Source organism: Sphaerodactylus townsendi, linkage group LG01 (genome assembly GCF_021028975.2).
Source record: "Sphaerodactylus townsendi isolate TG3544 linkage group LG01, MPM_Stown_v2.3, whole genome shotgun sequence".
Lineage (NCBI taxonomy): Eukaryota > Metazoa > Chordata > Lepidosauria > Squamata > Sphaerodactylidae > Sphaerodactylus > Sphaerodactylus townsendi.
This window is the reverse complement of record NC_059425.1, coordinates 23,312,865-23,337,573: the sequence shown is the minus strand read 5'-3', so window position 1 is coordinate 23,337,573 and position 24,709 is coordinate 23,312,865. Positions and strand designations below refer to the sequence as shown.

At 66.0% G+C, this 24,709-nt stretch overlaps 1 protein-coding gene across 1 annotated transcript; it reads right to left on the bottom strand.

The window, feature by feature from the left end:
- Positions 1-11,205: 11,205 nt before the first annotated feature.
- On the bottom strand, positions 11,206-23,838 carry LOC125439146 (toll-like receptor 1). Its single transcript, XM_048508071.1, has 5 exons — positions 23,733-23,838; positions 21,199-21,257; positions 20,220-20,375; positions 16,753-16,866; positions 11,206-13,803 (listed from the first exon to the last, which is right to left on the bottom strand). The coding sequence occupies exons 4-5, from the start codon at positions 16,765-16,767 to the stop codon at positions 11,206-11,208; spliced, it is 2,613 nt and encodes an 870-aa protein (XP_048364028.1). The 5' UTR covers positions 16,768-16,866; positions 20,220-20,375; positions 21,199-21,257; positions 23,733-23,838.
- Positions 23,839-24,709: the final 871 nt, after the last annotated feature.

Sequence of the window (24,709 nt, the reverse complement as noted above, 5' to 3'; positions counted from 1 at the left end):
CCCCCCCCCCCCACCCCCCCCCCCCCCCACCCCCCCCCCCCCCCACCCCCCCCCCCCCCCACCCCCCCCCCCCCCCACCCCCCCCCCCCCCCACCCCCCCCCCCCCCCACCCCCCCCCCCCCCCACCCCCCCCCCCCCCCACCCCCCCCCCCCCCCACCCCCCCCCCCCCCCACCCCCCCCCCCCCCCACCCCCCCCCCCCCCCACCCCCCCCCCCCCCCACCCCCCCCCCCCCCCACCCCCCCCCCCCCCCACCCCCCCCCCCCCCCACCCCCCCCCCCCCCCACCCCCCCCCCCCCCCACCCCCCCCCCCCCCCACCCCCCCCCCCCCCCACCCCCCCCCCCCCCCACCCCCCCCCCCCCCCACCCCCCCCCCCCCCCACCCCCCCCCCCCCCCACCCCCCCCCCCCCCCACCCCCCCCCCCCCCCACCCCCCCCCCCCCCCACCCCCCCCCCCCCCCACCCCCCCCCCCCCCCACCCCCCCCCCCCCCCACCCCCCCCCCCCCCCACCCCCCCCCCCCCCCACCCCCCCCCCCCCCCACCCCCCCCCCCCCCCACCCCCCCCCCCCCCCACCCCCCCCCCCCCCCACCCCCCCCCCCCCCCACCCCCCCCCCCCCCCACCCCCCCCCCCCCCCACCCCCCCCCCCCCCCACCCCCCCCCCCCCCCACCCCCCCCCCCCCCCACCCCCCCCCCCCCCCACCCCCCCCCCCCCCCACCCCCCCCCCCCCCCACCCCCCCCCCCCCCCACCCCCCCCCCCCCCCACCCCCCCCCCCCCCCACCCCCCCCCCCCCCCACCCCCCCCCCCCCCCACCCCCCCCCCCCCCCACCCCCCCCCCCCCCCACCCCCCCCCCCCCCCACCCCCCCCCCCCCCCACCCCCCCCCCCCCCCACCCCCCCCCCCCCCCACCCCCCCCCCCCCCCACCCCCCCCCCCCCCCACCCCCCCCCCCCCCCACCCCCCCCCCCCCCCACCCCCCCCCCCCCCCACCCCCCCCCCCCCCCACCCCCCCCCCCCCCCACCCCCCCCCCCCCCCACCCCCCCCCCCCCCCACCCCCCCCCCCCCCCACCCCCCCCCCCCCCCACCCCCCCCCCCCCCCACCCCCCCCCCCCCCCACCCCCCCCCCCCCCCACCCCCCCCCCCCCCCACCCCCCCCCCCCCCCACCCCCCCCCCCCCCCACCCCCCCCCCCCCCCACCCCCCCCCCCCCCCACCCCCCCCCCCCCCCACCCCCCCCCCCCCCCACCCCCCCCCCCCCCCACCCCCCCCCCCCCCCACCCCCCCCCCCCCCCACCCCCCCCCCCCCCCACCCCCCCCCCCCCCCACCCCCCCCCCCCCCCACCCCCCCCCCCCCCCACCCCCCCCCCCCCCCACCCCCCCCCCCCCCCACCCCCCCCCCCCCCCACCCCCCCCCCCCCCCACCCCCCCCCCCCCCCACCCCCCCCCCCCCCCACCCCCCCCCCCCCCCACCCCCCCCCCCCCCCACCCCCCCCCCCCCCCACCCCCCCCCCCCCCCACCCCCCCCCCCCCCCACCCCCCCCCCCCCCCACCCCCCCCCCCCCCCACCCCCCCCCCCCCCCACCCCCCCCCCCCCCCACCCCCCCCCCCCCCCACCCCCCCCCCCCCCCACCCCCCCCCCCCCCCACCCCCCCCCCCCCCCACCCCCCCCCCCCCCCACCCCCCCCCCCCCCCACCCCCCCCCCCCCCCACCCCCCCCCCCCCCCACCCCCCCCCCCCCCCACCCCCCCCCCCCCCCACCCCCCCCCCCCCCCACCCCCCCCCCCCCCCACCCCCCCCCCCCCCCACCCCCCCCCCCCCCCACCCCCCCCCCCCCCCACCCCCCCCCCCCCCCACCCCCCCCCCCCCCCACCCCCCCCCCCCCCCACCCCCCCCCCCCCCCACCCCCCCCCCCCCCCACCCCCCCCCCCCCCCACCCCCCCCCCCCCCCACCCCCCCCCCCCCCCACCCCCCCCCCCCCCCACCCCCCCCCCCCCCCACCCCCCCCCCCCCCCACCCCCCCCCCCCCCCACCCCCCCCCCCCCCCACCCCCCCCCCCCCCCACCCCCCCCCCCCCCCACCCCCCCCCCCCCCCACCCCCCCCCCCCCCCACCCCCCCCCCCCCCCACCCCCCCCCCCCCCCACCCCCCCCCCCCCCCACCCCCCCCCCCCCCCACCCCCCCCCCCCCCCACCCCCCCCCCCCCCCACCCCCCCCCCCCCCCACCCCCCCCCCCCCCCACCCCCCCCCCCCCCCACCCCCCCCCCCCCCCACCCCCCCCCCCCCCCACCCCCCCCCCCCCCCACCCCCCCCCCCCCCCACCCCCCCCCCCCCCCACCCCCCCCCCCCCCCACCCCCCCCCCCCCCCACCCCCCCCCCCCCCCACCCCCCCCCCCCCCCACCCCCCCCCCCCCCCACCCCCCCCCCCCCCCACCCCCCCCCCCCCCCACCCCCCCCCCCCCCCACCCCCCCCCCCCCCCACCCCCCCCCCCCCCCACCCCCCCCCCCCCCCACCCCCCCCCCCCCCCACCCCCCCCCCCCCCCACCCCCCCCCCCCCCCACCCCCCCCCCCCCCCACCCCCCCCCCCCCCCACCCCCCCCCCCCCCCACCCCCCCCCCCCCCCACCCCCCCCCCCCCCCACCCCCCCCCCCCCCCACCCCCCCCCCCCCCCACCCCCCCCCCCCCCCACCCCCCCCCCCCCCCACCCCCCCCCCCCCCCACCCCCCCCCCCCCCCACCCCCCCCCCCCCCCACCCCCCCCCCCCCCCACCCCCCCCCCCCCCCACCCCCCCCCCCCCCCACCCCCCCCCCCCCCCACCCCCCCCCCCCCCCACCCCCCCCCCCCCCCACCCCCCCCCCCCCCCACCCCCCCCCCCCCCCACCCCCCCCCCCCCCCACCCCCCCCCCCCCCCACCCCCCCCCCCCCCCACCCCCCCCCCCCCCCACCCCCCCCCCCCCCCACCCCCCCCCCCCCCCACCCCCCCCCCCCCCCACCCCCCCCCCCCCCCACCCCCCCCCCCCCCCACCCCCCCCCCCCCCCACCCCCCCCCCCCCCCACCCCCCCCCCCCCCCACCCCCCCCCCCCCCCACCCCCCCCCCCCCCCACCCCCCCCCCCCCCCACCCCCCCCCCCCCCCACCCCCCCCCCCCCCCACCCCCCCCCCCCCCCACCCCCCCCCCCCCCCACCCCCCCCCCCCCCCACCCCCCCCCCCCCCCACCCCCCCCCCCCCCCACCCCCCCCCCCCCCCACCCCCCCCCCCCCCCACCCCCCCCCCCCCCCACCCCCCCCCCCCCCCACCCCCCCCCCCCCCCACCCCCCCCCCCCCCCACCCCCCCCCCCCCCCACCCCCCCCCCCCCCCACCCCCCCCCCCCCCCACCCCCCCCCCCCCCCACCCCCCCCCCCCCCCACCCCCCCCCCCCCCCACCCCCCCCCCCCCCCACCCCCCCCCCCCCCCACCCCCCCCCCCCCCCACCCCCCCCCCCCCCCACCCCCCCCCCCCCCCACCCCCCCCCCCCCCCACCCCCCCCCCCCCCCACCCCCCCCCCCCCCCACCCCCCCCCCCCCCCACCCCCCCCCCCCCCCACCCCCCCCCCCCCCCACCCCCCCCCCCCCCCACCCCCCCCCCCCCCCACCCCCCCCCCCCCCCACCCCCCCCCCCCCCCACCCCCCCCCCCCCCCACCCCCCCCCCCCCCCACCCCCCCCCCCCCCCACCCCCCCCCCCCCCCACCCCCCCCCCCCCCCACCCCCCCCCCCCCCCACCCCCCCCCCCCCCCACCCCCCCCCCCCCCCACCCCCCCCCCCCCCCACCCCCCCCCCCCCCCACCCCCCCCCCCCCCCACCCCCCCCCCCCCCCACCCCCCCCCCCCCCCACCCCCCCCCCCCCCCACCCCCCCCCCCCCCCACCCCCCCCCCCCCCCACCCCCCCCCCCCCCCACCCCCCCCCCCCCCCACCCCCCCCCCCCCCCACCCCCCCCCCCCCCCACCCCCCCCCCCCCCCACCCCCCCCCCCCCCCACCCCCCCCCCCCCCCACCCCCCCCCCCCCCCACCCCCCCCCCCCCCCACCCCCCCCCCCCCCCACCCCCCCCCCCCCCCACCCCCCCCCCCCCCCACCCCCCCCCCCCCCCACCCCCCCCCCCCCCCACCCCCCCCCCCCCCCACCCCCCCCCCCCCCCACCCCCCCCCCCCCCCACCCCCCCCCCCCCCCACCCCCCCCCCCCCCCACCCCCCCCCCCCCCCACCCCCCCCCCCCCCCACCCCCCCCCCCCCCCACCCCCCCCCCCCCCCACCCCCCCCCCCCCCCACCCCCCCCCCCCCCCACCCCCCCCCCCCCCCACCCCCCCCCCCCCCCACCCCCCCCCCCCCCCACCCCCCCCCCCCCCCACCCCCCCCCCCCCCCACCCCCCCCCCCCCCCACCCCCCCCCCCCCCCACCCCCCCCCCCCCCCACCCCCCCCCCCCCCCACCCCCCCCCCCCCCCACCCCCCCCCCCCCCCACCCCCCCCCCCCCCCACCCCCCCCCCCCCCCACCCCCCCCCCCCCCCACCCCCCCCCCCCCCCACCCCCCCCCCCCCCCACCCCCCCCCCCCCCCACCCCCCCCCCCCCCCACCCCCCCCCCCCCCCACCCCCCCCCCCCCCCACCCCCCCCCCCCCCCACCCCCCCCCCCCCCCACCCCCCCCCCCCCCCACCCCCCCCCCCCCCCACCCCCCCCCCCCCCCACCCCCCCCCCCCCCCACCCCCCCCCCCCCCCACCCCCCCCCCCCCCCACCCCCCCCCCCCCCCACCCCCCCCCCCCCCCACCCCCCCCCCCCCCCACCCCCCCCCCCCCCCACCCCCCCCCCCCCCCACCCCCCCCCCCCCCCACCCCCCCCCCCCCCCACCCCCCCCCCCCCCCACCCCCCCCCCCCCCCACCCCCCCCCCCCCCCACCCCCCCCCCCCCCCACCCCCCCCCCCCCCCACCCCCCCCCCCCCCCACCCCCCCCCCCCCCCACCCCCCCCCCCCCCCACCCCCCCCCCCCCCCACCCCCCCCCCCCCCCACCCCCCCCCCCCCCCACCCCCCCCCCCCCCCACCCCCCCCCCCCCCCACCCCCCCCCCCCCCCACCCCCCCCCCCCCCCACCCCCCCCCCCCCCCACCCCCCCCCCCCCCCACCCCCCCCCCCCCCCACCCCCCCCCCCCCCCACCCCCCCCCCCCCCCACCCCCCCCCCCCCCCACCCCCCCCCCCCCCCACCCCCCCCCCCCCCCACCCCCCCCCCCCCCCACCCCCCCCCCCCCCCACCCCCCCCCCCCCCCACCCCCCCCCCCCCCCACCCCCCCCCCCCCCCACCCCCCCCCCCCCCCACCCCCCCCCCCCCCCACCCCCCCCCCCCCCCACCCCCCCCCCCCCCCACCCCCCCCCCCCCCCACCCCCCCCCCCCCCCACCCCCCCCCCCCCCCACCCCCCCCCCCCCCCACCCCCCCCCCCCCCCACCCCCCCCCCCCCCCACCCCCCCCCCCCCCCACCCCCCCCCCCCCCCACCCCCCCCCCCCCCCACCCCCCCCCCCCCCCACCCCCCCCCCCCCCCACCCCCCCCCCCCCCCACCCCCCCCCCCCCCCACCCCCCCCCCCCCCCACCCCCCCCCCCCCCCACCCCCCCCCCCCCCCACCCCCCCCCCCCCCCACCCCCCCCCCCCCCCACCCCCCCCCCCCCCCACCCCCCCCCCCCCCCACCCCCCCCCCCCCCCACCCCCCCCCCCCCCCACCCCCCCCCCCCCCCACCCCCCCCCCCCCCCACCCCCCCCCCCCCCCACCCCCCCCCCCCCCCACCCCCCCCCCCCCCCACCCCCCCCCCCCCCCACCCCCCCCCCCCCCCACCCCCCCCCCCCCCCACCCCCCCCCCCCCCCACCCCCCCCCCCCCCCACCCCCCCCCCCCCCCACCCCCCCCCCCCCCCACCCCCCCCCCCCCCCACCCCCCCCCCCCCCCACCCCCCCCCCCCCCCACCCCCCCCCCCCCCCACCCCCCCCCCCCCCCACCCCCCCCCCCCCCCACCCCCCCCCCCCCCCACCCCCCCCCCCCCCCACCCCCCCCCCCCCCCACCCCCCCCCCCCCCCACCCCCCCCCCCCCCCACCCCCCCCCCCCCCCACCCCCCCCCCCCCCCACCCCCCCCCCCCCCCACCCCCCCCCCCCCCCACCCCCCCCCCCCCCCACCCCCCCCCCCCCCCACCCCCCCCCCCCCCCACCCCCCCCCCCCCCCACCCCCCCCCCCCCCCACCCCCCCCCCCCCCCACCCCCCCCCCCCCCCACCCCCCCCCCCCCCCACCCCCCCCCCCCCCCACCCCCCCCCCCCCCCACCCCCCCCCCCCCCCACCCCCCCCCCCCCCCACCCCCCCCCCCCCCCACCCCCCCCCCCCCCCACCCCCCCCCCCCCCCACCCCCCCCCCCCCCCACCCCCCCCCCCCCCCACCCCCCCCCCCCCCCACCCCCCCCCCCCCCCACCCCCCCCCCCCCCCACCCCCCCCCCCCCCCACCCCCCCCCCCCCCCACCCCCCCCCCCCCCCACCCCCCCCCCCCCCCACCCCCCCCCCCCCCCACCCCCCCCCCCCCCCACCCCCCCCCCCCCCCACCCCCCCCCCCCCCCACCCCCCCCCCCCCCCACCCCCCCCCCCCCCCACCCCCCCCCCCCCCCACCCCCCCCCCCCCCCACCCCCCCCCCCCCCCACCCCCCCCCCCCCCCACCCCCCCCCCCCCCCACCCCCCCCCCCCCCCACCCCCCCCCCCCCCCACCCCCCCCCCCCCCCACCCCCCCCCCCCCCCACCCCCCCCCCCCCCCACCCCCCCCCCCCCCCACCCCCCCCCCCCCCCACCCCCCCCCCCCCCCACCCCCCCCCCCCCCCACCCCCCCCCCCCCCCACCCCCCCCCCCCCCCACCCCCCCCCCCCCCCACCCCCCCCCCCCCCCACCCCCCCCCCCCCCCACCCCCCCCCCCCCCCACCCCCCCCCCCCCCCACCCCCCCCCCCCCCCACCCCCCCCCCCCCCCACCCCCCCCCCCCCCCACCCCCCCCCCCCCCCACCCCCCCCCCCCCCCACCCCCCCCCCCCCCCACCCCCCCCCCCCCCCACCCCCCCCCCCCCCCACCCCCCCCCCCCCCCACCCCCCCCCCCCCCCACCCCCCCCCCCCCCCACCCCCCCCCCCCCCCACCCCCCCCCCCCCCCACCCCCCCCCCCCCCCACCCCCCCCCCCCCCCACCCCCCCCCCCCCCCACCCCCCCCCCCCCCCACCCCCCCCCCCCCCCACCCCCCCCCCCCCCCACCCCCCCCCCCCCCCACCCCCCCCCCCCCCCACCCCCCCCCCCCCCCACCCCCCCCCCCCCCCACCCCCCCCCCCCCCCACCCCCCCCCCCCCCCACCCCCCCCCCCCCCCACCCCCCCCCCCCCCCACCCCCCCCCCCCCCCACCCCCCCCCCCCCCCACCCCCCCCCCCCCCCACCCCCCCCCCCCCCCACCCCCCCCCCCCCCCACCCCCCCCCCCCCCCACCCCCCCCCCCCCCCACCCCCCCCCCCCCCCACCCCCCCCCCCCCCCACCCCCCCCCCCCCCCACCCCCCCCCCCCCCCACCCCCCCCCCCCCCCACCCCCCCCCCCCCCCACCCCCCCCCCCCCCCACCCCCCCCCCCCCCCACCCCCCCCCCCCCCCACCCCCCCCCCCCCCCACCCCCCCCCCCCCCCACCCCCCCCCCCCCCCACCCCCCCCCCCCCCCACCCCCCCCCCCCCCCACCCCCCCCCCCCCCCACCCCCCCCCCCCCCCACCCCCCCCCCCCCCCACCCCCCCCCCCCCCCACCCCCCCCCCCCCCCACCCCCCCCCCCCCCCACCCCCCCCCCCCCCCACCCCCCCCCCCCCCCACCCCCCCCCCCCCCCACCCCCCCCCCCCCCCACCCCCCCCCCCCCCCACCCCCCCCCCCCCCCACCCCCCCCCCCCCCCACCCCCCCCCCCCCCCACCCCCCCCCCCCCCCACCCCCCCCCCCCCCCACCCCCCCCCCCCCCCACCCCCCCCCCCCCCCACCCCCCCCCCCCCCCACCCCCCCCCCCCCCCACCCCCCCCCCCCCCCACCCCCCCCCCCCCCCACCCCCCCCCCCCCCCACCCCCCCCCCCCCCCACCCCCCCCCCCCCCCACCCCCCCCCCCCCCCACCCCCCCCCCCCCCCACCCCCCCCCCCCCCCACCCCCCCCCCCCCCCACCCCCCCCCCCCCCCACCCCCCCCCCCCCCCACCCCCCCCCCCCCCCACCCCCCCCCCCCCCCACCCCCCCCCCCCCCCACCCCCCCCCCCCCCCACCCCCCCCCCCCCCCACCCCCCCCCCCCCCCACCCCCCCCCCCCCCCACCCCCCCCCCCCCCCACCCCCCCCCCCCCCCACCCCCCCCCCCCCCCACCCCCCCCCCCCCCCACCCCCCCCCCCCCCCACCCCCCCCCCCCCCCACCCCCCCCCCCCCCCACCCCCCCCCCCCCCCACCCCCCCCCCCCCCCACCCCCCCCCCCCCCCACCCCCCCCCCCCCCCACCCCCCCCCCCCCCCACCCCCCCCCCCCCCCACCCCCCCCCCCCCCCACCCCCCCCCCCCCCCACCCCCCCCCCCCCCCACCCCCCCCCCCCCCCACCCCCCCCCCCCCCCACCCCCCCCCCCCCCCACCCCCCCCCCCCCCCACCCCCCCCCCCCCCCACCCCCCCCCCCCCCCACCCCCCCCCCCCCCCACCCCCCCCCCCCCCCACCCCCCCCCCCCCCCACCCCCCCCCCCCCCCACCCCCCCCCCCCCCCACCCCCCCCCCCCCCCACCCCCCCCCCCCCCCACCCCCCCCCCCCCCCACCCCCCCCCCCCCCCACCCCCCCCCCCCCCCACCCCCCCCCCCCCCCACCCCCCCCCCCCCCCACCCCCCCCCCCCCCCACCCCCCCCCCCCCCCACCCCCCCCCCCCCCCACCCCCCCCCCCCCCCACCCCCCCCCCCCCCCACCCCCCCCCCCCCCCACCCCCCCCCCCCCCCACCCCCCCCCCCCCCCACCCCCCCCCCCCCCCACCCCCCCCCCCCCCCACCCCCCCCCCCCCCCACCCCCCCCCCCCCCCACCCCCCCCCCCCCCCACCCCCCCCCCCCCCCACCCCCCCCCCCCCCCACCCCCCCCCCCCCCCACCCCCCCCCCCCCCCACCCCCCCCCCCCCCCACCCCCCCCCCCCCCCACCCCCCCCCCCCCCCACCCCCCCCCCCCCCCACCCCCCCCCCCCCCCACCCCCCCCCCCCCCCACCCCCCCCCCCCCCCACCCCCCCCCCCCCCCACCCCCCCCCCCCCCCACCCCCCCCCCCCCCCACCCCCCCCCCCCCCCACCCCCCCCCCCCCCCACCCCCCCCCCCCCCCACCCCCCCCCCCCCCCACCCCCCCCCCCCCCCACCCCCCCCCCCCCCCACCCCCCCCCCCCCCCACCCCCCCCCCCCCCCACCCCCCCCCCCCCCCACCCCCCCCCCCCCCCACCCCCCCCCCCCCCCACCCCCCCCCCCCCCCACCCCCCCCCCCCCCCACCCCCCCCCCCCCCCACCCCCCCCCCCCCCCACCCCCCCCCCCCCCCACCCCCCCCCCCCCCCACCCCCCCCCCCCCCCACCCCCCCCCCCCCCCACCCCCCCCCCCCCCCACCCCCCCCCCCCCCCACCCCCCCCCCCCCCCACCCCCCCCCCCCCCCACCCCCCCCCCCCCCCACCCCCCCCCCCCCCCACCCCCCCCCCCCCCCACCCCCCCCCCCCCCCACCCCCCCCCCCCCCCACCCCCCCCCCCCCCCACCCCCCCCCCCCCCCACCCCCCCCCCCCCCCACCCCCCCCCCCCCCCACCCCCCCCCCCCCCCACCCCCCCCCCCCCCCACCCCCCCCCCCCCCCACCCCCCCCCCCCCCCACCCCCCCCCCCCCCCACCCCCCCCCCCCCCCACCCCCCCCCCCCCCCACCCCCCCCCCCCCCCACCCCCCCCCCCCCCCACCCCCCCCCCCCCCCACCCCCCCCCCCCCCCACCCCCCCCCCCCCCCACCCCCCCCCCCCCCCACCCCCCCCCCCCCCCACCCCCCCCCCCCCCCACCCCCCCCCCCCCCCACCCCCCCCCCCCCCCACCCCCCCCCCCCCCCACCCCCCCCCCCCCCCACCCCCCCCCCCCCCCACCCCCCCCCCCCCCCACCCCCCCCCCCCCCCACCCCCCCCCCCCCCCACCCCCCCCCCCCCCCACCCCCCCCCCCCCCCACCCCCCCCCCCCCCCACCCCCCCCCCCCCCCACCCCCCCCCCCCCCCACCCCCCCCCCCCCCCACCCCCCCCCCCCCCCACCCCCCCCCCCCCCCACCCCCCCCCCCCCCCACCCCCCCCCCCCCCCACCCCCCCCCCCCCCCACCCCCCCCCCCCCCCACCCCCCCCCCCCCCCACCCCCCCCCCCCCCCACCCCCCCCCCCCCCCACCCCCCCCCCCCCCCACCCCCCCCCCCCCCCACCCCCCCCCCCCCCCACCCCCCCCCCCCCCCACCCCCCCCCCCCCCCACCCCCCCCCCCCCCCACCCCCCCCCCCCCCCACCCCCCCCCCCCCCCACCCCCCCCCCCCCCCACCCCCCCCCCCCCCCACCCCCCCCCCCCCCCACCCCCCCCCCCCCCCACCCCCCCCCCCCCCCACCCCCCCCCAACTAATAAAAGGAAAACACTTCTTCAACGCTAACGCGGTGATTGGTGTTTGAATATGCTGCCACAGGAGGTGTGGTGATGGCCACTAACCTGATAGCTTTAAAAAGGGCTTGGACAGATTTAATGGAGGAGAAGTCAATCTATGGCTACCAATCTTGGATCCTCCTTGATCTCAGATTGCTAATGCCTTAGCAGACCAGCGGGTGCTCAGGAGCAGCAGCAGCAGAAGGCCATTGCTTTCTACATCCTGCATGTGAGCTCCCAAAGGCACTCTGGTGGGCCACTGCGAAGTGCAGCAGAATGCTGGACTAGATGGACTCTGGTCTGATCCAGCAGGCTAGTTCTTATGTTCCATGGTGGTGCCCTATGTACACCTCATTCCAGCTCAGTGGCGTGAATTTCTTGAGACTCCAGCATGTTAGTGGACTATTAATTCCATCAGCCCCTGCCAGCATGGCCAATTGGCAGGGGCTGATTGGAATTGTAGTCCATAACATCTGGAGTGCCAAAGGTTCGCCACCACTGTCCTAGCTCATTTGAGTGTCCACAGTGATGTTTTCCAAAGATAGATTGTCCAGCTCAAGAGTACTGTCAGTCAAACCATCTAATGTTGGCTCAGTGTCACTGAGAACATCATCATTGGGATCTGCATTGCGGGGATCCACAGGGACCATCTCAGCCTTCCCCAAAACAGACTTCAGCTGGAGCCAGAAGAAGGGCTGCCGACTGGGTTCCAAAGGCCACTCCAAGTAAGTCTTGGAACTCAGCATCTTCCGTAGCTTGCAGAATTTGTTGGGCAAAGCTTGCAGATCAATTGGCTCCTTTACCACCAGAACCACGTCTTCGAAGCTCAAGCCCACAGCCCGCTGGTGGGCAAAGTAGAGTTCGTAGTTGCACCACTCGCTGTCCACAAAGTGGCGCGAGAGGACAAAGATGATCTTGTGGCTGTTTTCAATGTTCTCAATGATGTTGTCAATGATCCAACGACCCGGTGTGAAATCCCGTTCGTGAATGCACACCCGGTATGGAGGTGTTGAAGCCTCCAGCCGCTGGAGGAGCTCACGCCTCACCCACTCAGCATCAGAGCAGCTATAGGAGATGAAGGCATGGTAGGCAAATGGTTTTGATGGTTGGGAGTGGCCAGCCCGGTATTTAGAACGAACAATGTGGAAGGTGGCCTTGAGGTACCAAGGAACATCAAACCTCCAACACAACACCATGCAGACAATCACCACCGTGGCTGTGATGGAGACCGCAATGGCCACCACCACAGTGACGTCACAATCAGTCACCCTTGGAGCATAAGCTGCCACAGAAGTGTACAGCAGAGGTTCAGGATGATAACAAGTCCACCCATGGGGCCAATCCAGAAGTGTTAGCTTGCTATTGCTCAAGACCTCCTGAAGGAATCCATGCAGGTCACAGACACAGTGATAAGGGTTGTTCCCTGCCTTCAGATAGGCAAGATCCGGCATGTTGCCAAAGGAGCCCTTGCCGATGGCCCCAAAGGAGTTGCCATCCACATGCAAGATTCTCAGGTTTGGGCACTTCCATTCTGTGGGAATGAACTTGATCTTGTTCCCGCTCAGCAGCAGTTCCTGGAGGTCAACAGCACGTTCGAAGTAGTCCAAATCGAGCCGATCCAACTGAGAGTACGACATATCCAGGAAACGCAATGTGGTGGGAAGGCACTTAAAGATGTCCATGGTAACTGCATTGTAAGCCAAACCCAACCAGACAAGACTAGGAGTCCAGGTACAAGAAAACTCATTCAAGCCTCCAATTAGATTGTGGCTCAAATCTAATTTAGACAGTTGGCTCCAGCTTGAGGTCATGGTGGCCACTGTTTTCAGGCTGGCCAATTCATTGTGAGTCATGTTGAAGTCTTCCAGTTTGGGCAGGATGTCCTGGTAAATACAGGCTTGATTGTAGATGTTGTTGTTCTCCAGGCGATTTCTCGAAACATTCAGAGCTACCACATTCCTCATCTCACCCCAGGCATCGCAGGGTACAAAGTTAAAGTTGACATTGAGGATAAAGAGGTAAGTCACACCAGCAAACCAGGTGAAGGTCCAGTCAAAACGCAAGATGTCCGGGTTGTTGATATCCTTCAGCACCAAATGGCGGAGGGTCAAGTTGGCAATGCCAGCCTCTGGCGGCTTCCATTCAGGTGACCGAGCAAAATCAATAGCTATTAACGAAAGGTCCCGAATAAGAGACTTTTGCACATTCAAGAGGGCCAAGCGTAGCAAGTTCTCATTAAATTTTCCCCTGAAGAAAACCAGCTCTTTAGCTTCTACCTCAGCCAAGCCAGAAAAGATATCTGAGGTATCCATATAGTACATGAACTCAAAAAGCTTTCGGAAACGGAGGTACTGCAGTGGTTTTCCACGCAAGTCGTGAAGAATCAGAGGCAAAGCCTTGGTGTTTCTGTCCACTGAGATATCACACCACAGAGCTGTGGTGTTGAGCTTAGAGAAGGCTCCTTTTTGATACTCCAACAAACTGGAGGATGTTTTTAGGGCAAACTTCTTCAAGGGAATTTCCTTTATTGAAAGGAAGTCCTGACTGGCTATCGTCCGGACAGCAGACCCACCCATAGAGAGCACTTCCAGTTTCTTTAAAGTGCTGAACGTACCATCTAGTGTTGAACGGGGATAAAGGTTGTTAGACATAGACAATTCCCTCAGCTGTTTCAGTGGCGTTAAAGCCTGCGAAGGAATCTCCTCCAGCGAGTTGTTAAAAAGATTTAGCTGCTCCAGAAGTATGTTTGAGGAGAAGGAATCAGTTGCAATAAACATGATTTTGTTGTAACTTAGATCAAGGTCTTTCAGCTGGGTGAGAGTTGAAAAATCTCCCGAGTTGATCTGTCTGATCTTGTTGTAAGAGAGGTCCAACACCTGCAAATTGACGGGAAGATCCTGCGGGACAGAGAACAGGCTCCGGCCTTGGCAAACGGCTTTAAGCTCATCCTCGGTAATGTAGCAAGGAGATGTCTCAGACGGTTGCGCCAGACCCATGATCACCAAAAGCAAAGCCATCCATAGCATATGGAGTGGGGTCACCTCCATCTGAGTGGGGTCATCTTTATCTGACTTTACATACCGAATGCCAGTCTTTACGGGCTGAGGAAAAAAGAAACAAGACAGTAAATTTTCCAGAGAAATTTCTGTACTTCATATTTATATAGCTAGCATAGCTTTAATGAAACCAATTACATTAAATTGGGGAAATGCATATGGAATCAAAGGGAGAGTTTGCCTTTTCTTAGATGCTACTCTTCTATTTATTGGTTTGTTTTGATTTATATACCACCCTCCCCGAAAGGGCTCAGAGCGGCTTACAATAATAAAACATAACATAACAAAACTCGATATAATGAACAATTAAAACAGCTATTAATAATTAAAATCAAATCCAAGCTAAATACAATTAAAATTAAAAACTTGCTGTTTTAATATGAAGTGACTTTTTTAGATTTATAGCATTTGTATCCTGCTTTTCCTTTATCACAGAGTTCATCAAGGCAGTTTGCACAAAGTTTCCAGGAATCCTCCTACCCAAAAATGGACTCCTAGACTGCTTATAGTCAGCAAGGGGAAAAGATATAATCAATGCTCCAATATCACTTCCAGCTAAAATACAGAACTAACATTCCTCCTGCCCAGGGGGAGGGGAGGGAGGGGTGGCATGCAAGGGAAGGGGCCCGGCTTCTGGACATGGCCCACCCACCCTAGTAGAGGGAAAGGAGGGGTGGCATGCAGGGGAGGGGAGGGAGGGAGGGGTGGCATGCAAGGGAGGGGAGGGAGCAAGGGGTGGCATGCAAGGGAGGGGAGGGAAGGGGAGGGAAAGGGAAGGAGGGAGGGAAGGGGAGGGAGGGAGGCATGCAAGGGAGGGGCCCCGGCATTTGGACCTGGCTCACTCACCCTTGCTGAGGGAGGAGGGGAAGGAGGGGTGGCATGCAAGGGAGGGAGTGAGGGGTGGCATGCAAGGGAGGGGAGGGAAGGGGAGGGGGAGGGAGTGAGGGAAGGGGAGGGAGGGGAGGCATGCAAAGGAGGAGAGAGAGGGGGAGGGGACCCGGCATCTGGACATGCCCCACCCACCCTAGTAGAGGGAGGGGGGAAAGGGAGGGGTGGCATGCAGGGGAAGGGGAGGGAGTGAGGGGTGGCATGCAAGGGAGGATATGGCCAGTGGTGGGATCCAAAAATTTTAATAACAGGTTCCGATGGTGGTGGGATTCAAACAGTGGCGCCGCTGCACACACACACCTCCAGTCCCTATTGGGCAGGGAGGTTGCTTTAGTAACCCCTTCTCGGCACTCAGAAAAAATGAGTAACCACTTCTACAGAAGTGGTGAGAACTGGTTGGATCCCACCTCTGGATATGGCCCACCCACCCTAGCGGAGGGAGGGGGAGGGAGGAGTGGCATGCAAGGGAGGGGAGGGAAGGGTCCCCTCCCTTTCCCTCTCATCCCTTGCATGCCACCCCTCCTTCCCCTTCCCTCCCTATGCTAGGGTGGGCCATGTCCAGATGTCGGGCCCCCTCCCCTCCCTTGCATGCCACCCCTCACTCCCTCCCTTTCCCCCTCCCTCTACTAGGGTGGATGGGCCATGTCCAGATGCCGGGGCCCCTCCCTCTCTCTCTCCTCCTTTGCATGCCACCCCTCCCTCCCCTCCCCTTGCATGCCTCCCTCCCCTCCCTCCCTCCCCTCCCCTTGCATGCCTCCCTCCCCTCCCTAGGATTTTGCTGATATCTATGGTAAAAACATGGAGACCAGTAAAATTCTTGAGCATTGGCTTTATCTAGAAGTGATGCCCATAAGTTGATGACATCTCCCCCACCTCTCCATTTTCTTATGCTTCTTACTTGAGGGCTTGTAGAAAACGGGTGTTTTGTTAGGAAGTGGACCCCTGAAAGTTGGCAAACAGCACCTCTACTGCTGCGTCATGTTCTCTCTGCCTATATCACAGATCAAATTTACTGGATCACAAACTACCGGAGTAAGCTTTTTTCCAAGTGTGCCATCCTTCTTTCAGGTAAATACAACAAGCACAGAACTGAACAAAAGTCCTCATGGTTGCCATGGAGAGGACACAAGGACTTTGAAGTGTGTGAATCGACTGTGTACCAGGAAATGTCAGTGTTTGTTGGAAACTTTATTGGATTCTTCAGTGTGAAGATCAGTAATGGTAGATAAATATTCCTGGAAGGCAAGAGAGCAGTGGGAGTGCCTCTTCTAAAACAGGGTAAGGAGAAGAGGAGGAGGAGTCGGAGGAGTCTGGATTTATACCCCACCTTTCTTTCCTGTAAGGAGACTCAATGTGACTTACAATCTCCTTTCCCTTCCCCCCCACAACAAACACCCTGTGAGGTGGGTGGGTCTGAGAGCGCTCCGAAGAACTGTGACTAGCCCAAGGTCACCCAGCAGGAATGAAGATCAGTAATGGAAGATAAATATTCCTGGAAGGCAAGATCATTCAGCTGCTACTGACCATGCCTATAATGCACAGCTTAAAGAATATTTTGGGTATGCCTTAAGTGGCTCAGCAGGACGATGACTTAATTATTTTTAAAACACTTCCTAATAAAAAGCACTACCAGCACAGTCATTCTCTCCTTCTTTTAAGACCCTTTCAAAAGCTATTTCTGCTTTCGGCAGGCCTAAACTGAGCATCACATCAAGCCTAATTTTCATGAACGGCAGATGCATGTCTGCCTTATACAACTTTGGATGCTAGGGAGGGGCTTCTGGGAATGGATGCTGCCCTTATGAAATCAAAGTGCTCCCACACAGAGAAAGGCAGCATGTCAAAGAGCTAGTTTCCTGCATGCGGGGAACAGCTTTTTGTGCAGTAGCATTCAAATCAAGCTGTGCAAAGGTGTAGCGAAGCAGGTCCAGGTGTGCCAGACCGGTGATGCGGGCAGGGATGCGCACTGCCCTGACAAAGAAACCCACCAGAGAAAGGACGCGGGACACACACAACAAAACCCCTTCTTTAAATGGCATCCTCTAGCATCTCTACTCTTTGGTTGCAGTGTGGCAATTATGACAAGAAAGAAGAAGAATCACTCACAGAACAAAAAGACATCAATTTCCTGGAATATACTTCAAGGGACAGGTGGCAAAATGTACATGGTTCGTCCTTGCAGGTATTCTAAATCCTTCATGCCAACCGAAGACAGGAGAACTAGAAAAGTAAAGTTTTTTATTCAGTGCTAGAAGGAAGATCCGATGAAAACGTCTCTCTACTCTTAGGGTCTTCCAAGCCAAGAGTGCTTTCCCAGTCATGCATTAAATAGTTCCTTACCCCAAGCCTATCTAGAGACTAATCACCTATGCCAACCATGTATCAATTCCAGGAGATCAGACAGCATACTTCACAGTAGGTAGTTTTCCTCCCCACTCCTTTCCAGGTTGTATTTCTTTTATCGGGTCCCAACCCACTCAAGGTGGTGGTATTATTATATTATTCCACAAAAAAGGAATTATTATGAAATATGAAAGATATCGCTGAAACAATGTATATAAATGATCAATAACCTTCATAATCTATATGCGAATCCGAGGAACTAACAAAGATAGTGGTAGACAAGGAAGAAGTTCTGGCAGCCATTGATAAACTAAATGTTACCAAATCCCCTGGCCCAGATTGCATTCACCCAAGAGTTCTTAAAGAGCTCAAGCATGAAATTGCTGATCTTCTCACTTTAATATGCAACTTATCCTTGAAATCAGGCTCCATCCCTGAAGACTGGAAGATGGCCAATGTCACACCAATCTTTAAGAAAGGATCTAGGGGGGACCCGGGAAATTACAGGCCAGTCAGTTTGACATCTGTTCCTGGTAAATTAGTAGAATCTGTCATTAAAGATAAAATTATAAAACATGTAGAAAAGCAAGACCTGCTGAGAAAGAGTCAGCATGGCTTTTGCAGAGGCAAATCCTGTCTTACAAACTTACTAGAGTTCTTTGGAGGGATGCTTAAACAGGCATGTGGATAAGGGGGAACCAGTGGACATTGTCTACTTGGATTTCCAAAAGGCTTTTGACAAAGTTCCTCACCAGAGACTATTGAGAAAAACTCAGCAATGGAAAGGAATAAGAGGGGAAGTCCTCCTATGGATTAAAAAAACTGGTTGAGAAACAGGAAGCAAAGAGTGGGTGTAAAATGGGAAATTCTCACAATGGAGAGATGTAGAGGAGTGGTGTCCCCAAGGATCCGGTGATTGGGACCAGTGCTCTTTAACCTATTCATAAAATGACCTGGAAGTAGGGTGGGTGGGTGGGTAAGCGTGGTATGGCCAAGTTTGCAGATGATACCAAATTATGTAGGGTGGGTGAGAACCCACAAAGGATTGCGAGGAGCTCCAAGCGGACCTTGATAAAATTAGGGTGAGTGGAGCTAAGAAATGGCTTAAAATGCAGTTCAATGTAGCAAAATGCAAAGTGATGCACATAGGGGCAAAAAATCCAAACTTCACATACATGCTACAGAGGGGTCAAGTGCTACTCAGTCACAGACCAGGAAAGAGGGATTTGGGCTGCCTTAGTTGATAGTTCCATGGGAATAAGTCAACTCAATGTATGGCAGCTGTGAAAAGGCAAACCTCTATGCTGGGGATAATTAGGAAAGGAAATTGAGAATACAACACCAAAGATTGTCATGCTCTTATATCAAGCCGTGGGCCTCCCCCTCTTGTAGTACTGTGTTCAGTTCTGGTCGCCACATCCTCAAAAAAAAAAGGATATTGAAAGAGATAGAAAAAAAAGTGCAGAGAAGGGCGTGATTTAGGATGATTGAGGTGGGACTACAGCAGCACCCTTCCTTTATGAGGGAAAAGGCTGCAGCCGTTTTGGGACTCTTTTTTTTTTTAGTTTGGAGAGTGAGACGCCTTGAGGGGGATATATGATTGAAGCTCTATAAAATCATGCATGGGGTAGAAAATGTTGACAGAGAGAAATTTTTCTCTCTTTCTCACAATACTAGAACCAGGGGGCATTCATTGAAAATGCTGGGGGGAAGAATTAGAACTAATAAAAGGAAACACTTCTTCAACGCTATAGCGATGCTGATTGGTGTTTGGAATATGCTGCCACAGGAGGTGGTGGGATGGCCACTAACCTGGGATAGCTTTAAAAGGGGCTTGGACAGATTTATGGAGGAGAAGTCGATTTATGGCTACCAATCTTGATCCTTCTTTGATCTTGAGATTACGCAAAATGCCTTAACAGTCCAGGGTGCTTTCTGGAGCAACAGCCACAGAAGGCCATTGCTTTCACATCCTACATGTGAACTCCCAAAGGCACCTGGTGGGCCACTGCGAGTAGCAGAGAGCTGGACTAGATGGACTCTGGTCTGATCCAGCTGGCTTGTTCTTATGTTCTTATGTTCTTATATCTATAAACACGAAATACCACTGACTGACTCACTGACTCATCAAAAGAACTCAAAAACCACCAAACCTACAAAGTTGAAATTTGGCACACTGGTTCATTATGTGGTTTAGGTGCTCACTAAGAAAGGATCTTTCAAAATATTCAGTTTTACTCGAGTTATTACACATTTACTGTTTTAACTGCTCATCTCTGGCTATCTGCGCAAACATTCTAAGGGCAAACCAGCCCCTCAGTCCACATTCTAAGGGTGACAGTTAAATACCACCAGCTTCAACAAACAGGCTGCAAAAAAGCATGCTGAATGTCACCCCGAAGTTAACATAGAATCATAGAGTTGGAAGGGGTCATACAGGCCATCTAGTCCAACCCCTGCTCAATGTAGAATAGTGTATGTATAATTTTCCCCTTCTCTTAGTCTTTAGAACTAATTGTAATCATAATTTGACTCTGTTTTCTTTTTCTTAGTTAATTCTTATCCGTAATTTTAAAAAAGAATTTTTAAAAGGAGGTAACATTACTGGAATCCTTTCAGGAATTTTCAAATGAGACTTTTCTTATTAAGGGGAGTGGCTTAGCTTTTTCTGATGAAGGGGAGTGGCTTACACCAGCCAGCAAGGTGTAGTGGTTAAGAGCAGGTGCACTCTAATCTACAGAACCGGGTTTGATTCCCCGCTTTGCAACTTGAGCTGTGGAGGCTTATCTGGTGAACCAGATTAGCTTGTGCACTCCAACACATGCCAGCTGGGTGACCTTGGACTAGTCACAGTTCTTCGGAGTTCTCTCAGCCCCACCTACCTCACAGGGTGTTTGAAGGGAGGGGGGAGGGAAAGGAGATCATAAACCCCTTTGAGTCTCCTTACAGGAGAGAAAGGGGAGATATAAATCCAAACTCTTCTTCTCTGACCCCAAGAAAATATTTGACATCCACAGCCTCAAGGCAAAAAGGGCACTGATTGCATCTTTGTTCTAGTAGCTTCTGATGCAATTTGAAACCTGTTTTGCGCCTGACACCACCTAATCCAATTCCACCTGCAAAACAGCCTATGCTCTATTTTAAGATGCTATAACTGCAGGCTAAGGGACTCACGCTCATGTTCTCACGCATCACTTTGACTCCCCATTAGTCCACACTGAACTTCCTACCTGACAAAAAGTTGAAAGTTCGCTTGCTGATTTGCAATATAGCTGTTGGCTGTAGTAGAAAGCTATTGAACACGTTTTTCTAAGGTAGCTGGAGGAGAATCTTGTTTTGCAGCAACTAAAGATCGTAGCTTTCCTTCCCTCTGAAAATGCAGTGCCCTGTAAGAGATCCACTATCGTTAGGGAAAAGCTGCTAAAATCTCACACAATAAGTAGAAGTCTTGGGGTACCTTAAAGAACCAGAACTAGTATCCATTGCCATGGACAACAAATGACATCATCAAGCACACCAAAAGTTCACACCAGAATAAAAAAACTGGCCATCTTTTAAGTGTCAGAGGACTCCTGTTTATTTTTGTAGCCACAGACTAACACAGCTTCCTCCCTGGAAAAAGTAAATAGGAGTCTATTTCGAAAGTGGTTTCGAAACCAAGGCTGCAATCTGAAACTTACTAACAAGTGAATAAGCCCTATTAAATTCAAGTGGGACTGACTGCTGTATAAATATGCTTAAGATTGTCTCATCCTGCCCCCCCGTGGCCCTGACCCAAATTAATCAGCAGATTCCCAGTTATGAATCTAAACCTGAGCCCTCCGGGGGAGGGCGGTTAATAAATATAATAAATAATAATAATAATAATAATAATAATCTCCCAGGGGTCTGCAACCTGTGGCTCTCCAGATGTTCATGGACTACAAATCCCATCAGCCCTTGCCAGAATGGCCAATTGGCCATGGTCGTAGGGGCTGGTGGGAATTGTAGTCCATGAACATCTGGAGAGGTTGCAGACCTGACTAGTTGAACATTCACTCGTCCACCTACAAACTTCCCTTTCGTCATGTGATTGCTACTTCTATTTTTAAAAAAACCCTTCTCAAACAGAAGGAACTAATAAAAACTAGTTTTGCTTTTTCTTCCACCCTTCCTTCAAGGAGGTCAAGGCAACGTAAATGGGTCTCCAGCCCCCAATTCTATACTTACAACGGTCCTTTGAAACAGGCTCAGTTGACCCAAGACTCTTCAGTGAACTTCATGGCTGACTGGGGAGATATAAATATTATCTGTGTTATGTATATTAGCAAAATGTATATTCCACTTTTCTGAATATTTGCTTGAAGATGCAAACTTATGAAACAGAATTGAAAAACAACAGTACACTAATAAAAGTATCAAATATGTAAGAAAATCAGCGGCCGACAAAACCCTTCCTCGCAGCAAACATTTCAGAAATGAAGGATGAAGCTGTTTTCAGTTTCCAAGAGCAGTTCTGTTTTTTAGTGTTAACATCAGATTGTTTGTTAATTATGCACTTCCTTTTAAAAAAACTGGAACAAAAAATACATCGTTTTACCAAATTAATTACAACATTCCTCCGCACTCCTGAATTTTATGGCTAGCAGGGAAGCCTTTTGAAATATAAGAAAACAAAAGAAATATAACAAACCAAATCACATCTATAGTACATAAGGAAAGTGGGTTTCAGTTCCCCCACCAGGCCATCATCTCTACTTGAAATGGACCAAAAGGTTTCCTTAACCTATCAAGGGCTCCCTTTGGACTGATGAAGTATATCTAGGTTTCCCCAATGGAGCAAATAATACCCACAGGGCTGTTTCAGGTCAGGAAAATGGTGTAGGAGGAAAGGCTTAAGAGACCTCTCCTTACGTACAACAATTCTGATCCAAATCCAGTCCGTGCATGTTAAGGATTAAGTTTCTAGCACAGAACTCCCAATACAAGTTTGATTATGAGAACCTGAAGAAACCGAAACCCATAGCTACAGGGAGTGCAGTTCAGTCTGCGACATGTATTAGACATAGCATTAATTTAAAACAAAGTACAGGAGCCCGATGGTATAGAGTGGTAAACGGCAGTACTGCAGTCACAGCTCTGCTCACGACTGGAGTTCAATCCTGGAGGAAGTCGCTTTGAGGTAGCCGGCTCAAGGTTGACTCAGCATTCATCCTTTTGGGGTCAGTAAAATGAGTAACCAGCTTGCTGGGGGTAAAAGGTAAACAACTGGGGAAGGTAAACATAGTCTGCCTAGTAAAAATTGTGATGTGAGTCACCCCATGAGTCAGTAAAGACCTGGTGTTTGCTTTTTAAAGGAAACTTAACTGGAATTCAAAAGATTTTAAAATTCTGTTTAAAAAAATACATGAAATCTCGCCCCTCCTTTCCCAGTTTTAACTGTATTTCAAACAGGGAAGCACAGAAACTTCTGAAATGGCCAGTAATTTTTCAGAAAGTCCAGGTTCAAGTCAGACGCACGAATGAGTCGTACCAAAACAGCACACATCGTAATCTCTACTGCTTCCAGTTTATCTCGCAGCATTCCCAGCTGGGGAGGGGAGAGAGAATAGGAATCAGGAAGAAGCAGCACGCTAAATATTTGGGCGGTTGCTTGCCAACGCTTGTTTTCCAGATGTTAAACTTTAATAGATTTTTAGCTTCCAAAATACAACTCAGTTCTTTCGTTTGCACACTGTCTAGTACCCTGCTGCTTACACAAATGCACATTTACAAGACATGCTGAGCATAAGAATTAAACAAACAGGATGTTCCAGATTTGTGTGTGTGTGTGTGTGTGTGTGTGTGCTTTTATGGCTCCCCAAAATCCAAACAGCTGGGATCTCAAGAGTCATAAGCTTCCATATTTGTTTAACCTAAATAGATCCTGGCTAAATCAGTATTTTTTAAAAAATGCACACAACAATTGACAACATGAATAAGTAAAACAGTAAAATCAGTGGAACAAGAAAAGCAGCATAAAAAGCAGCAGAATTAGAAATTATAGAACAGCTTAAAAATCAAGAATAATACTGTAGGGGCAGCAAATGGGCAAAGGGCAATTAAAGAAAGGAAACTGTGCAAACTCAATGCCTCAAGTGACTTAAAAATGTTTTTAGTTGCTGCCAAAAAAATCTACAAACTAGGTACCAGGCAAAGAATGGTAGTGGGAGCAATCCAAAATGGGTGGGTGGGTGGGGTTACCACGTCTAAGAAAGCCATAGTGGTGGCTACCTCCAAAGGTAAGGGGTTCACAGAGCCTATTTTAGTGGCTGGGCAGAATAATTTCGAATCCCTCATGAGTTTACCATACCATAATGGTCTGCCTTCAGAAGTACTGTTTCAGGTGGCCCTGCCTTCTGAGATCAGATAGGAGGCAATCCAGAAGATGGCCTTCTCGGTCACGGCACCAAAACTGGAACTCGCTCCCCAGGGAATTCATCTGTCCCTTCTGTTTCCATCTTCCACCAACAGGTGAAGCCTTTTGTGATTCGTTTAGCATTCCCTCAATCCCTCCTTCCTAAGCAACGTTTTATACGTATTTTAACTGGTCCATATGTTTTTAAACTCCGTATGTTTTATATTATAACATGCATGTTGTAAATCGTTTGCAGCCCTGGCGGTCTCGATAAAGGCAGAAAGGTGGGATATACATTTTTTAAAGAAATAATTACCGGAAGCGCTCCCACCCCCACAAGCCATGTACACGTACCCCAAACTCTTACCTTGATCCTGTGGTGGATCCTGCTGCTATCCAAACCATGGCAATTTAGGACAGGTGAGAAGGTCTTCTCAGCGGCAACAAGATGCATGTGGAACACCCTCCTAGAAGAATTCACTGCCAGTGGATATTGTGATGGCCATGAGCACAGATGGCTTTAAAAGAGATCAAGTTCACGGAGAAGAACCTCAGTGGCTGCTAGCCGTGGCAATGAGATAGTCACAGGCATAGTCACAGGCAGCAAACATCTGAAACGCGGTACAACCAAGGAACATCAGAGGTAGGTCTTGGCCTTTATTGTTATGCTCAGTGACCCTCCAGGGCAGCTGGCTGGCCGCTGAGTGAAACAGGATACTAAAGGACACCTTAGTTTGGACTCAGTTATAGTTTGTCTCAGAAAAAGGTTGTCAGTAGACTGTATATTCCTCCACCACAGAACTCAACATGCCGGACCTTCTTTGTTGTAGAATGCTCTGCCCAGGTCATAGCACCTACCTAGCCCTGCTCCCCTCCATCTGTTTGAAAGTAAAAATATATATTAGTGTAAATACTCTCGTATCAAAGTACCATGTTGAATAATGCACAAAACAACGGTTTTGACAAAGGCAATGCGTAAAAATGAATGATAATTCTCATATTTGTAATTCTCATATTTGTTTGGAACTATATTCTAATGTGGAAACATAAAAATATTCTCAATTGCTGCACCTCAACTAAGATATTTCTCTGAGACAGTATCGGCTCTTCTGATGCTCTTACAACCAAGCATCACCCATTTAATCCCAACCTACCCACACCCCATTCCTATGACAGCAGTTTGATTTTAGGAATACCTTAAAAATCCAATCATGGACCTCTGAAATCTTGATTTAGCTTTGTAGCAAATGTAATGCCCTGACTTTCTCTGCAAAGAGGACCTAAAGCAGCTGCATGGTTCTCATTTTATCAAGTTTATCCTGACAACAATCCTGGCTGAGAGTT